The following is a 14622-nucleotide window of genomic DNA, read 5'->3' as shown; positions in this document are numbered from 1 at the left end:
ATATGCATATATATGAAATAAGTTCCTGTGCCTAATTGCAGATGTTATATTAATTCCCTGAGGTAATGGAGAAATCCCCCTCTTCAATGGGCTTATCTTTTATCTCTTTTAAACTGTAAATATTAAAGCCCTGATTCTGGAATTTCAGGGTTTTCAAAGGAAGAATAATCCATCCTACTTTCTGTGAATGTTTTGCATTCTTTGAAAGATAACTATGAATATTTTATTTAGATCTAATGGACTAACAAAACACTTAAACATTTACCTTGGCATAAAGAGCTACTTTGGAGGGTTTAAAAACCTACTTGCAAAGCCAAACCTATTGGCATTTACTTACTGCATTTAATTAATCTCTGTTTATTGCATTTTATACATTTTCTCTCAGTCTGCAAACTGCAGACTCCCAAACTTTGCTGAAGAATTAAGAAAATACCCTGTTTTTTAATTATGGAACGTCTGGTGAGGGCCCTCTTGTGTGTTCTCCAGAGAGGAGTTCCAAGGCAAAGATGGGTTTGGGGTGCCCATGTGGGAAGCAGCTCTGCAGAAGATGACCTGGAGGTCCTGTTGGACATGATGGATGCTCCCAAGGAGCAGCAGTTGGGCTGCCTTGGGAAGGTGCTGCAGCCCAGCCAGGGAGGTGCCTGTCCTCTTCCCTTCTGGGTTCCTCAGAACAAGAAACTTGGATGCACTGGAGCAAATCCAGCCATGGGCCTAAAGATGATTAAGGGACAGGAGGATCTGACAGCTGAGGGGGTTTAAACTCCTGCCTATGTCAGAGACGGGTCCAAAGGCTGCTTTCATACCCTGGGTTACCTGTACATAAAAAGAAATCTTTAGATAAGGTTTGAACACATTGGCTTTAACTGGCAGCAGTGAATTGTGTATAACCCCCCTTTTCCCAATCTCCCTCCTGACTAGGAATGCTTTGAATTTACTCATTGTTTCACACTTGCCTGTCTCTGTACTCGCTGCCAGTGTGTGTGTGTGTTCCTTGTGTTCAGTAGTTTCTGATCTGTCCCCTGATGGTTGTCCTGACTCTGTTGCAGAGGCCCAGCCCAATCCAGCTGTACTCACCTCCTTTCATCCTGGCCCCCATCAAAGACAAGCAGACAGAGCTGGGAGAGACGTTTGGAGAGGCCAGTCAGAAATACAACGTGCTCTTTGTTGGGTACTGCCTGTCCCACGACCAGCGCTGGCTCCTGGCGTCCTGCACCGACCTGCACGGGGAGCTGCTGGAGACCTGCATTGTCAACATCGACCTGCCCAGCAGGTACTCACTGCCCCTGGCTTCTCCCATGGATCCATGGCTGGAGTCATCCCTCACCCAGCTCCTTGCACATCCCTTCCATCCCCTTTCCTGCTCAGGAGATCATGCTGGTGTTACAGTGAGAACATTTCAGTTGGCACTTCCAGATTTTCAGATCTGCACAGGGAAAAGTGACTGAGTTACACTTGTTTGACAATTTGTTTTAAAATTTTTTTGCTTACAAATCTTACCTTGAGGAACACCTGGTGTGTTGCTCAGCAGTTTGATGGCACTGCAGTAACAGTGCTGAAAGCAGACATGTGGTTTTTCTTCTTAGTAGTAGTAAAAGGTAAGTTAGGGCCTGCCCAGAACTCTGTAGGTGGTAAACAGTGACATAATTAGAGAGAACAGAAATCTGAATATTGTCCTTGATTGTCCTCTCCCTCTTGTGTTTAATTCCTTCCCCTGCAGGTCAAGGAGGAGCAAGCTGTCTGCCCGGAAGATTGGGCTGCAGAAGCTCTGGGAGTGGTGCATTGGCATTGTCCAGATGACGTCCCTGCCCTGGAGAGTCGTCATCGGGCGCCTGGGCCGCCTGGGCCACGGGGAGCTGAAAGGTGGGCAATTGTCAGGGCTGCCACTCCTAGGGTGTGGAGTGGGACAGGGACCCAGGGTGCAAGGCAGGATGGCTCTGACCTGATCACAAACCTGTCAAAATTGAGAGTGATAATCATCTAACCACAGAATTGTTTAGGTTGGAAAAGCCCTCTGAGCTCATCAAGTCCAGCTGTCCCCCAGTACTGCTGAAGTCACCACTGATCCATGTCCCCAAGTGCCACATCCACACAGCTTTTGAACATTTCCAGGGGTGGGGACTCAGCTGTTCATTCCTCTCAGTTTTGCATCACCTGCAGACTTGCTGAGACTCTGCCATCACACAGTGGTGTTAGATGGGGTGAATTTGGCTTAACCTTCCCTAGTCCTGTCTCTGCTTCCTTGAACCATGACCTTACAAAAGGTAAACAAGGTGTGCCAAATCACATCACAGACAGGATAGACTGTTGTTTATTTTGCCAGAGATTAGTGACAGCAAACATGGATGGGAAGCCAGATATCCAGGCTTCCCAGGCAGGGCTCCTTAGGAGTTTATAATCAACACCAGAGCTGCTGAAGCCCTTTCTCTCCCTTTGTCCCCATTGTTGTCTTGATAGTGATGCCCACTTGACCAAGTGGATCTGAGTGTAAAGTACCTGGCAGAGAAATCATCAGGATCCTCCAAACTGGAATTTCCTGGGCCATACAGCATGGATTACAGGAGAACTGGCTGCAGTCCTGCCCTGGCACTGAATTTTTGTATTGGTTTCCATAAACCTTTCCTTGCTTGTGCCCTAGGTCTGATGCTACCCCCTCACGTTGTGCAGGATTTGCACATTGTCCTTCCATGGGAAGTTGGGGGCCTTTATCAGAGGTTAGAGAAAGTTCTGAATGAAGTTATCCTGTCACAGAAATAGAGACAGGATTCAGTTGTGATTCCTCAGCTTAAACATCACTAAGCAAACAAAAAGGTCTTGGGAAAAAATGTATTGAACAAAGGAAAGCCAAAGGACTGCCATGGAATAAAAACATCCCACAGGAACTCCTCAAGCACTCAGTTTGCAGGGCCAGACCCCTTGTGTGCACAGGAGTCAGTCCTGGAGAGTTTGGGATTAGGGAAATGCCAAGTGTTGGGAAAGTTTTGCTGTTTCCAAGTGGGTGCTGGCTGTGCATCAGCTCTGTCCTCCCATGATGCTTTTCCCTTGCAGACTGGAGTATCCTGCTCGGGGAGTGCTCCCTGCAGACAATCAGCAAACAGCTGAAGGAGGTTTGCCGCATGTGTGGCATCTCTGCAGCAGATTCCCCCTCCATCCTCAGTGCCTGCCTCGTTGCCATGGAGCCACAGGGATCATTCGTGGTGATGCCAGGTATGTTTTAGCCAACTATGGCAATGCCAGAGAAACTGTTACCACATTTCACACTTAGGCACATGAATCTTGGGATTTCTGTGAAGAACTTGACTAGCATGGCTACATGTGGCAGAAAATAGGTTGAGCCAGCAGAATTTCCCAAAATACCATAGAGAGATGCTATGTGAGGAGAGCAGTCTCCCAAGGGAAGGTGACTGTAGGCCACTGCCAAAGTGCTGATCTGTTCCCTGGGAAGCCCATGGGCTCAGGCAGCCCAGTTCCCATGGGCTGGAAGGGGTGTCACAGACAGCCTCGTGCCCGGAGGAGGCACAGTGGGAATGAGTAGGAGCCTGTGGAAATGGGAATTAGAATAAGCCCATTTGCCTTCTCACATGCTGAAGTTATTTAGAGAGTTCACTTACAAGCAGCAGTCCATGGGCTTAAGTTAAAGTGAAATTTAATGCTGAGGTTCCCTTTGTTATTTTATCCAAGAATGTACTTTTTAATGTATGTGGTGACACATCCTTAACATATCCTTACAAACCACTCTGGGGTTTTTTAGTTTAGAAAGAAAAGACTAATACAGAGCAGAATTAATTAAGCTTGAAAATTACTTATCATGTTGAATATTTTCAAAGCAGAGATTTTGTAATGTGAGAAAACAGATGGCAAATGAGGCTTTTTTCATATCACAGTAAAACACAAAGAAAGACCCAAATCCTTCAACAGATTTTTTTTTCCTTTAGATCCTGACACATAATTAGGTCAACAGCAAGCAAAAATTAGGTTAAAATTGAAGGTGCTGGCTAAATACTGCCGAAGAATGTGTCTCTGCATTGAGTATTTGCACCTTCCAAGTTAATTGTTGGTGGGTAATTGAGAAGAATAGAGCAGGAGAAGAGAGAAATTTTATTGTTGTGCGGCTTTATTTTTGTGTTTGTGTTCATATCGATCAAAGTGGGGTGTATTTCATAATTCTACAGAGATGTGTGCGAAAAATCAATTTAACTTGCTCATTTAACAAGTAAATATTTGATTAAGGGCCAGCAGAATGACAGGAGAGGTGGGGCTGGTGATCTTAATGTCAAGATCTTGCAGCAATGTAATCTTTTGAAGATAAGGCCCTTCAGCTGTGTCTGTGCGTTTGCAGAGCAGGTGGGATGGGCAGAGGTGTCCCTGGACACGTGTTTGGGAGGTGATGCAGTGACACCTGTGCTGTTGTGTCTGTCCCCACAGATGCGGTGACGATGGGCTCGGTGTTCGGGCGCAGCACGGCGCTGAACCTGCAGTCGTCCCAGCTCAACACCCCCCAGGACGCCTCCTGCACACACATCCTGGTGTTCCCCACCTCTGCCACCATCCAGGTGGCACCTGCAAATTACCCCAACGAGGATGGCTTCAGCCCCACCAACGGTGAGTGAGGGGGAAATCCCCTGGGGCCTTTCCAGGGCGTCAGCAGAGCTGAGCTGGGCAGGAATGAACCCCCAAGGGGGCTGGGGTTCTGCACAGACCCCACACCACCCCAGCAAGGGAACCATGCAGGGCTTTAGCTACAGGGGGAAACTGTGCTCTCCCTGAGTCTATTTTGGAGTCACATTGGTTTATTCCAGAAGGGACAAGGACCAGCCAATGCACCAAGTGGCACAGACCAGAATGTGCTTTGTCTTGTTGTGACTTGCTCAGGCCAGCCGCTGATTTCCAATCGTGCTTCACATCATGCCCTGTTGTGTGCAGAGCTGACACAAAGGAGGCACTTGTGGTTGAGTAGGGAAAATATCCCAACCTGAGATTTCCTGATGCCCCCAGAGTGCTTTTACACTGAACCTGCAGTTTGAGTCAGCAAGACTCTGGGTAATGCTTCATATCCAAATAAGCATTTTCCTGCTTTGTTCCAAATCCTTTAAATGCGTGCAAAGCAATTTAAACCAAGAGTAGCTACAAACACGTATAGTGGCTGTATTAATGAGGAGGGCAGTTGGGCTGGAGACAAAGGCAGGCTGCTGCTTTTAAGGCTTTGATCTGTCCCTCCTGGAATGTCCCAGGGCCTCTGAAGGGAAGTTGCCCCTCTCAATCCCTGTCCCAGGAGGCACTGGGATCCCTCCCAAGCATGACAAACATTAACCTGCATTAACCTGCCCGTTGGTGCTGCAGATGTTAATTAGAGTCAGGTACAAGAATGGCCTTTTCCAAAATGGTGTTAAATTTAATTTTCTTAACTCTGCTCTACTTAATGATTAAGCTGCTTCCTACTGCCATTAGCCAGCTCATTTCTGCTCTAGGGGCCAAGCAGAGCATGATATTGGCTCTGGTTTGTTTACTGAGGCTGTAGGACACAAGTTAATAAACTTCAGTTATAACATTGCTCTGGCAATCCAGAGGTTCTCTTTGGGAGATGAAGGAAAACAACCACCTGCCTGTTTCAATACTGAGGTGTTAGGTGAAATTAGTTCAGGACACATATACTTTTCTACTTTAAATGGAGTAAATTAATATTTTTCAAGAGAAAGTATTATTTATTATTATATGTAGGAGGCATGACTTCTATTTAGGTCTTTGTGTTTTAGTATAAATTTGGTTACAATTCTAATTAATGCAGTTAATTCAGACAGCTCCCACTGTATGTGTCTACCCACTAAAATGTACTTTAAATGGCAGCATACACTTGGATTTCTTCCCCTGCTGAGAAATCTAGATAAGAAAAACCCCTCTAAACCATATTGTGATGCTGTAATTTTTGGCTGCGTTGATGGTGCCATATCCTTCTCTCCCATAACTTACTCAGAGTATTGTAACCTGTGTGCAGATGATGAGTAATGGAATGCATAAGGCAAACACATCTTCCCAGTATCTTTAGCCCTCCCCCTATATTAACATAAACCAAATTAATCCAGCCGATTGTACTAACGAGCTATGTGGAACTCCTGAGGTGAAAGTGGGATATGAAGGCTGCTTTGTTGGGGATCCTGGTGCAGTGTCTGAAAGAATCACAAGTCTCTTGCTGTGAGGAAGGCCTTGCTGTCCTCACAGGTTCCAGGGCCAGTTTCCCTGGAGCTGCCAGGGCTGTTCCCAGAGGCTGGAGCTGGTGTGCAGCTCTGGGAGCCTGAGGAGCAGCACCTGTGGCAGCAGCACCTGGAGCTCTGTGTGATGATTCCAAGTTTTAGGGGTTTAGTGTTTAGGGGTCTCTGTGACCAACTGCACAGAGGTGTCAGTTGTTCTGTTACAAAATTCAGTCTGCATTTTATGGAGTTGCTACAATGGGAATTCTGTTCACTCTGTGGCCACTGCTAAAACTCATTATCCCAATAACTGCCTGCCAACTCTCCCTTTTATGTCTGTGTGGTTGCAGTCAAAGGTTCTAAGGGGGATTAAACATTAAAATTTCTATCTCTGCTTTCATCTGTCTTGGGAGTATGTGAAAGAAAAAAGGGAAAGTCAATAAATTAAAGGGAAAGGTAATAAATTATAAAAATTTCTTGGAGAAAAGAATATAGCACATTGGAAATTATTTTCCTTTCTTTTCCTTTTCAGATGACATGTTTGACCTCCCATTCCCAGATGACATGGACAATGACATTAGAATTTTGATAACAGGGAATCTTCACTCTTCACCAAATTCCTCCCCAGTTCCTTCCCCTGGATCACCATCTGGCACTGGAGTGGGATCTCACTACCATCACAGTAGGGTAAGGCTGCAGCACCATAGGGAACAGCACTTAAAATAAAATACAAAGACCCAAATCCTCCAACAAAATCTTTTTCCTTTAGATCCTGACAGATAATTAGCTCCACAGCAAGCAAAACTTAGTTTAAAATTGAAGGTTAAATACTGCTGGAGGTGTCTCTGCAATGGCTGTTTGCACCCTCCAAGTTAATTGTTGGTTGATAATTGAGGGGGAGAGAGCAGTAGGAGAGCAGCTTTATTTTTGTGTGGCACAGCCATAGCTGATAATCCTGCATAGGTTTAATCTTTACTCATCCATTCTCTCCTGGAAAATCCTATGGAATGTCTCTGGCATGAAGTGACAAGTCTTTGAGAGAAGGGAAGCTGTGACAGCCCTGTTCCCATGCATTTCAGGGGAGGCAAGAGGGAGAGAATTCTCCCAGTGATGAAACTCTGCCCATGGAAACTCCACAGGTGCTGGATGGTTATGCAGATGTTGTTTTCTTAGGACTATTTAGCCCAGAGCACACAGCGTTTGGGAGTTATTTTTGTTTGAAGTGGCTTTTATAAAGTCAGTTCCAACATCAGTGATTACTTAAAATGCAAATTATTTTCAGTAAGTCATGGAGTTTTTTTTGAATTGGCTTAGCTTGGATCAGGTTTGATGGAACTCTTTCACTCCTACATTTAATCATGTAAGACTGAGCTGTTCTCTTAAAATGGTTTCCATCACAATTAGGTCGGAGTTCTGTGATTTGCAAGTTTCTGTGAAGCTTTGTTCTAGAACTATTAACTTGGAAGTAGTAGCATGTTACTTCTTTACTAAATAATAGAGTATTTTATGACAGAAGCAGGGTAACTTTTATACCATTTTTGACATACCAATGAGACATCTCCAGATCAGAATTCTAACTACTGAACAGGACTGACTAAATGGTGGTAGTTTCACCCCTGGAAGTAGAAGGAAGTTTGCAAGTTTCCCTTGCAAACTCTTCCAAAATGCCTCAGTGGAGCTTTAATACAGTCAGTGAGGGAGAAATGCCTCCTGCCTCAGCCACAGAAATACTAATCCTGTATTTTGTGAGCTCAGTCCACAACCACCTTGTGTGGATTGTGTAACTCTCCCATCAAAGGCTTGATAACAACATATTGCTGTCCCAGTTATTCCAGACTGGTGTGTGGGCAAATGAAAACTTCTAAATTCTGCTGCCAAACCCTGCAGCCATAAATCAAAACTCCTCACTTTCTCTCTCCCCAGTTCCCTCAGCAATCCATTCTGTCCCACTTCTATGCAGAGCTTGCCTTCAGTGGAGCTGCATCCATTGGGAGCAGCCCTGGGAGGTTCATGGCCTGAGCCCAGAGCCCTGGACAAGCCCTTCCAGCTGAACCCGAGTAATTCCCATTAACCATTAAGCCAGGCCTGGTAATTGCAGTGTAATGTTTGGCTTTAGCAGAGCAGCAGTGTGTGATCATCCCCCCGTGGGCCTGGGGTCAGGGCAATAATTGATGGCTGGGCACCAGCCCCGTGTGCTGGGCTCCCTGTGCCCCCTGCTCCAGGCTTTTTGCCTGCCTTGGATTCCTGTCCAGACCCACTGGAAGGGATTGGCAGGGAGGGATTTGTAATTGAGCTGCTTTCTGTGCTGTGGAATCTTTGCCTTTTTTTCTTAACCTATTGACATTTATGGATGAAGTGAACTGCTCTCCCAGCTGTTTAGGAATCTACAGAGTTTCTGAAACATAAGCCTGGAGAACCCAGCCACAGGGGAATAAGGCAGGGCCTGGGTAACTTTGAGATTCCTGACTGACTAAAGGAGGGCTCATTTGTCACAGGACAGTAATTAGCAAATGAAGTCACTGTTCCAGGAGTGGGATGTATTGACAGCACCCCCAGAGCTGCCTTTTCCCTGTCTTGCAGAGCCAAGGTGAACGTCTCCTCTCCAGAGAAGCCCCCGAGGAGCTGAAGCAGCAGCCCCTGGCTCTGGGGTACTTTGTGTCGACTGCCAAAGCGGAGAACCTCCCGCAGTGGTTCTGGTCCTCCTGTCCTCAGGCACAGAACCAGTGTCCCCTCTTCCTAAAGGTCTGTCATACTCCACATGGAGCACTCATTATCCACTGCTGTTTCTGTGCCTGTAAAAGCTGCAGTTGGAGTCTGTGGTGTCAGAGTGAACCTGAGACCTCCCATTCCAGAACTGCAGAACTCCAGTCTGTTTATTCAAAATTGTTACCATTAATTTGGAAATACACGTAGTCATGGGGGGTTCAACACAGAACTGCCAACTTTCCACACTGTCCTCAGGTGATTCACAATAGATGTTTCTTGGGAATCTTTAGCAGTACATGCTGTGTGAGAAGTTAATTTTTGCTCTTTCCCTCTGCAGGCCTCTCTCCATCACCACATCTCTGTAGCGCAGACAGACGAGCTTCTACCTGCCAGAAATTCTCAGCGAGTTCCTCACCCCCTTGACTCTAAAACTACATCAGATGTCTTGAGGTAACACCCTTTAGGTTTTCATTCCTGCCCTAAGCATTAGGGGACTGAGCTCAGTGGTTTCAGAGTAACCTTTCCAACCTATCACAATTACTTATCAGCACGCTTTAGCCCTGCCATGCCCTATGTGTCTTGGAGCATTTCCTCCTCCAAGATGCCAGAGCAGGGCTTTGAGGGGGAATTCTGTGGGTTTCCCTCTGCTGTGCACAATGATGCCAGGCAAACTCAAAACAGCTCAGCCTTGCCAGGGGGACATCATGGTTTGCCCTGCACCCAGATGCTCTGTTCCCCTGACATCTAATCTGAGCTGTGCCTCTCATTACCTTACCTCACTGAACCCAATGGACTTGTAGGAGGAGATAAAAGCACTCCCTGATGCTACTGTACTAGCATTGGGGTATAAAGGAGACACTGTTCCTGAATGCATGTAGGGTGTGTGTTTTTTTGTTCAGGATGGTGTGGGGCCTGTTTGCCTCCATCTTACCTTTGGGGACTGGACACAGATCTGTGTGATGAGAGCACACAGTGTGGGACACCCCAGTGAACGAACAAACAAACATCAGCAGGGAACAGGAATGTCTAATCTAAGGAAATGGGGGGTGTATTATTCTAGAAGATCTGAATTTGTGTCCTCTTGGAGGACTGAGCTCTCACAGGTGTCCCAGGTATTGAGTAAAACAGGAATGCAGTGGAGAGGGAAAGGATGAGATGCAATAGACACAAGATACAAGATGAGAAATTGCAATTAGATAGAGGGTCACAGGAACAGTGTAAGCAAACACAGGGTGCCCAGAGAGGCAGAGGTGTTCAATCCCCAAGGCTTGGACAGCAGTGGCATTTGAACCACTGTGAGTCTAGAAGTCTGTGTGTGTTTGGGAGGGCCTTCATGCAAATAGTTCAGGCATAGCAAAGCTGAACCCTCCTGCTTTTCAGTGAGGTTCCTCCTTTGCCAACACACTGGCAGCTCTGTCAGGATGCAGGTCCAGGAGAGCCCATTAACACCCCCAGGGCAGGCTGTGATGTCTGTGCCTCCTGTGCAGGTTTGTGCTGGAGCAGTACAACGCCCTGTCCTGGCTCACGTGTAACCCGGCCACGCAGGACCGCAGCTCCTGCCTGCCCGTGCACTTCGTGGTGCTCACCCAGCTCTACAACGCCATCATGAACATCCTGTAGGACACACACGAGCACTTGTTCTTCTGGCTGCTTCTCCCCTCCGCCCGGGAACGTGCCACGACCTGCAAAGAGCTCCGTTTGCTTCTCTTCAGACCAGTCCTGTGCTGTGCTTCTGTTCCTCCAAAAGCACATGTGAATTCTGCAGTGTTCAAAACTAAACTACCCATTAACATCTCTGGCAGCTTCAGTCCAAAATCTGGGAACATCCAAGAACAGTGAACACAGAGTAACCTCAAGCCAGTGTTAGTTTGGTGGCTCAGTAACTACTGGTCAGCGTGATTATTTTTTTTAATATTTTATTTTTTTAAGGAAGACTACAGGATCTTTTTGCATTAGGAACTGAATAAAGACCCACGAGCAGTGTCAGCCCTCTGAGTAAAAACCACCTTGTAGTGACCAGTTCAGGTGTTTTGTTGTTTGATCGTCATATACTGGGACTTTGCAGGAAGAAAAAACTACAAACACAAAACCACACAGTTGTAGTCTCGTATAAATATTGGAGTTTTCTGTCTACCTGGAGTTCCTGTCAGAGTGGATTGGGATGAATGCATGCATTTGTTACCTGTCCATGTAGATATGAATGGTCTGGAGATACTTTATTTATTTTTAGGTTTGGGGAGGGGAGGGATTAAATTATAAAGGACCAGGAACAGTAGAAATACCTTAAAAATCCAGCTCCGTTCCACTGTAGGGTTATTTATCTACAGACCTCTCACTCTTCTGACCTGGAAATCAAAAGAAGCTCATAACAATCAAAGTCTGGGAAAGGAAATGTGTTCTGGTAAGGATATCTTGTATTTTAAGGAATTCTCCCCTGTGTTTAGCCTGGTTAAAGCAAGGAATGGCCAGTGTTTAATGAAGGATAAACACTACCTAAGGGAGAAGAGTGAGAGGGAGGTAGGGAGGAAAAAATACTTTAAAGCCCAGTTCAGGGCAAGTGGAAAGTGGCAAATTATTCTATTGTAGAGCTATGATTGAAATATATTTCCAGTAAATTTAGTGATGCTAGAAAAGTATTTACTGAAACCAAGTCGCCCTTGAATTCTGGGCAGACTCGTCCATGTACATATCCAAAAATACGGTTTTTGTTTACACTAAATCAGTCACAAATCTGGTGTATTTTTTCTGACTATAGGAATATTATTTCAAAGAAATAATTTTTAAAAATTATATCATTAAATTAGTACTTGAAGTTACACCACTGTGGTGGCAAAGTTACTTTGTTTAGTGAAATGATCGCCATTGGGAAGGTTAATGGCTAATTGAAGTATTTTTATGACTCCTTCATTCCAGGCTCCCAGGGGTTCCTATTCCAGCCCCATTCCCTCATTTCTGGGGGTGCACTGGGCAGCAGGAGGGGGCCAGGGTCAGGCACTTGGATCAGGCTGGGTGACCCCTCCCCTGGCTGTGAAGAAAAACTACCAAGTTTAGAGTTCTTCCAAAAGACTTTCATGTTCTGGTTAAAAAAAATGAAATTCTATGATTTTAAAAAGTATTTTTCTTGAGATAATGTAACATTTAAAACAAATTATATAAAATAATAAAAGAAAAAAAAAAAAGAATTGCTTGTGTAATGAGAAGGTGAAGGCAGGAGAGGAACCTGTAAATGGATTATTTCCTTCCCTGCTCCACCCCTCCGTGTGGGTGTCCTCTTTGCAATGTATAGGTTAAAATAATCTGATATCAAACCATTTGTATCTAATGTGTACAGTGTAAAATTGACTTTAAAAATATTGCAGTACTATTTTTTCTTAATCAGAAAAGAAAATTCTCAAGGCCTTTTGAAGAGCATAAAAAGATGAAGATTGTAAACTTGTATAAAAAAATTTAACTTGGGGAGGAAAACAATGTAAAGTAGACATTTGTAATCTTTTACCATTTGGGGGTTATTTGTTCCCAGGATTCATCTGAACTTTGGATTATTATTTTGCTTATTGTTTTTAAATGGGCCGTTTTTATCCAGGGGCGTTTCTTCCCCACAAACCTGGTTCTAAGCAAAAATTAGAAATTAAAAAAAGGGCAGCAAGGAGTAATTTTCATCTGGTGTCTTTTATTTAATTTTTTTAAGTTAAGAGAAGCTGGTGACATATTTATACGTTTTTGTGCAAAATAAATGAATGGCAATAGATTTTAAAGAAAAATCTTATGTACTTCAGTGTGAGAAGTTCTGTATAATATTTCTCTTAAATATGCATTATTTTACTTGTGAGTTTTTTACTGAATTAATCTGAAATGTACAAGCCCTGGCTTTCCTACAGAGTGAAGAAAGTTATTTTTTTTTTTTTTTATTTCTAACTTTGGAAAATCATGCCTAAATCAGAATTATTATTACAGTTGTTTGAGCTAAAGGGAGCGGGAGGGTGGGGAATGTCCAGCATGCTTGTATGTATATTTCAGAACCTTTTTTAAATGTAAAAGCTGTACATTTCTGGGGAGTTCTGAATTTCTTTTTGTTTTCTTTTTTTTTTTCTCTGAGCATTTTGCAGTGAGCTTCTTTTATATATAGCCGACAATTTGAAAGAAAACAAAAAAAAATGTGAAGTTCATTTTAAATCTACAGTATATCGCTGGTACAATACACTAAAAAAGACTTTGATAAAAAGAAACAATAATAATAAAAGACCTCCATTTTAAATGTCATTCATATATACCTTGTGGATGAGAGCTATATACTTTTACACACTTTTTTAGATGAATAAATTATTGAATTACTGAAACTGTTGGTGCAGTTTTATTCTTGTATTGAGCTCTGAGTTTTGGCATTCCCAGGGAAGGAATTGCCAGGTGCAGATCCAGGGCTGTGAATGGAACTGGAATGAAATGTTTCAAACCATGGCTGTTGTGAGGGGACAGGGGGTGTCACTGATGCCAAGGATGGAAAATCCTGCCAGAGGGGTGGGTGGGAGCAGCCTGGGATAATCCAGTGCCACAGGAGCAGTGGCTGCTTTCCATGGGCAACTCCAAACCCAGGGGTCCATCAGTGATGGATGAACTTCTCTGTGTCCAGCAGGTGAGTCTCCAACAGGGGCTGTCAGGGGCAGGTCAGGCCTGGCCCCTCTCCCTGCACAGGGATGGGGACAGGGCCATGGTGGCTGCAGGACAGCCCTGGATGAGGGACCAGAGCCATGGCCTCAGGCTTCCCAGAGGAGCTGCAGAATCCCCAGCCCACAGGAGCTGGACTCCATGATCCCTGTGGGTCCCTCCCAGCTCAGGATACTCTTGAGATTCTGTGCTAATTGTGGATTCTGTGCTAAGTGTAACTGCTGTGTGCAGGGCTGGGTTGGACTGTTACTCTTGGGATTAGCAGAGTCATTCCCAAATACAGAAGTGCCAAAAATGACATATAATGAACAGCTGTGACATCCCAGGATGGGGGGGGGTGGGGATTGGAGCCAGCTGTGCCATCCTGGGATGTGTGACTGGAGCCAGCTGTGCCACCCCAGGCTGCAGGGACAGCAGTGCTGGCTGGCAAAAGGGGATGGAGGAGTTTCTGCAGACTCCAAGCGTCTCACAGCTGATTTTTGTGGCTCACCCCCTTAAAAAGTATCCTGAAAGAACTCATTTTCCATAATAGCTGGAGCCCACATAAGCATCCCATGACATCTCCAGTGACTGGATGGATGAACTGCCACTCCTTTCCATGCCTCTTTAATGGGATTTGGGATTTCCTCAGTAGATGTTATTTCTTGTCTATTTGAATTTTGGTGCTTCTTAGTTCTGAATTCAAATACTTACAAAAATAGTCCCTAAGATTGTTGTTGTTCTATTTCTCTAGAGTCCCATACTGTTGTTCTATCAGATTTCTAAAGTCCATACCTCTTTGGTGTATTCTCATGGCTGCAGATCTTCACAGCACAGACTCCTTCTTCTGCATGCTGTTCTCTCTCAGGTCAGGGCTCCTCCAAGGCTCTCCCTGACTGGCTAACCCACCCCCTTTTATCCCAGTCACCTTCATTGGTTACAGCTGCAGCCCAGTTAAGGACATCGCAGCTGCTGCCCATCAAGGGCAACCAGGACCTCTGGGGCAAAGCCTCTAGACAGATATTCAAATACATTTCCTCTACTATATTTCCCCCTTTTACTTTGAGTTAACGGTTGTACAGATGTTCAATAC

At 44.9% G+C, this 14622-nt stretch overlaps 1 protein-coding gene across 1 annotated transcript in view; it reads left to right on the top strand.

Annotated features, from left to right (window-relative positions):
* Positions 1-13225, top strand: part of MED13L (mediator complex subunit 13L) — a 163863-nt gene extending 150638 nt beyond the window's left edge. The window contains exons 24-31 of the mRNA XM_066562240.1: positions 1047-1270; positions 1718-1860; positions 3046-3204; positions 4423-4599; positions 6715-6869; positions 8763-8924; positions 9226-9338; positions 10376-13225. Coding sequence (XP_066418337.1) covers positions 1047-1270; positions 1718-1860; positions 3046-3204; positions 4423-4599; positions 6715-6869; positions 8763-8924; positions 9226-9338; positions 10376-10508 — 1266 coding nt within the window. The 3' untranslated portion in view covers positions 10509-13225. The remainder of the gene's footprint in view (positions 1-1046; positions 1271-1717; positions 1861-3045; positions 3205-4422; positions 4600-6714; positions 6870-8762; positions 8925-9225; positions 9339-10375) is intronic.
* The last annotated feature ends 1397 nt before the right edge of the window (positions 13226-14622 follow it).

This window comes from Molothrus aeneus, chromosome 18, assembly GCF_037042795.1.
Source record: "Molothrus aeneus isolate 106 chromosome 18, BPBGC_Maene_1.0, whole genome shotgun sequence".
NCBI lineage: Eukaryota > Metazoa > Chordata > Aves > Passeriformes > Icteridae > Molothrus > Molothrus aeneus.
The sequence above is the reverse complement of the archived record's forward strand: the minus strand, read 5'-3'. Positions and strand labels throughout refer to the sequence as shown.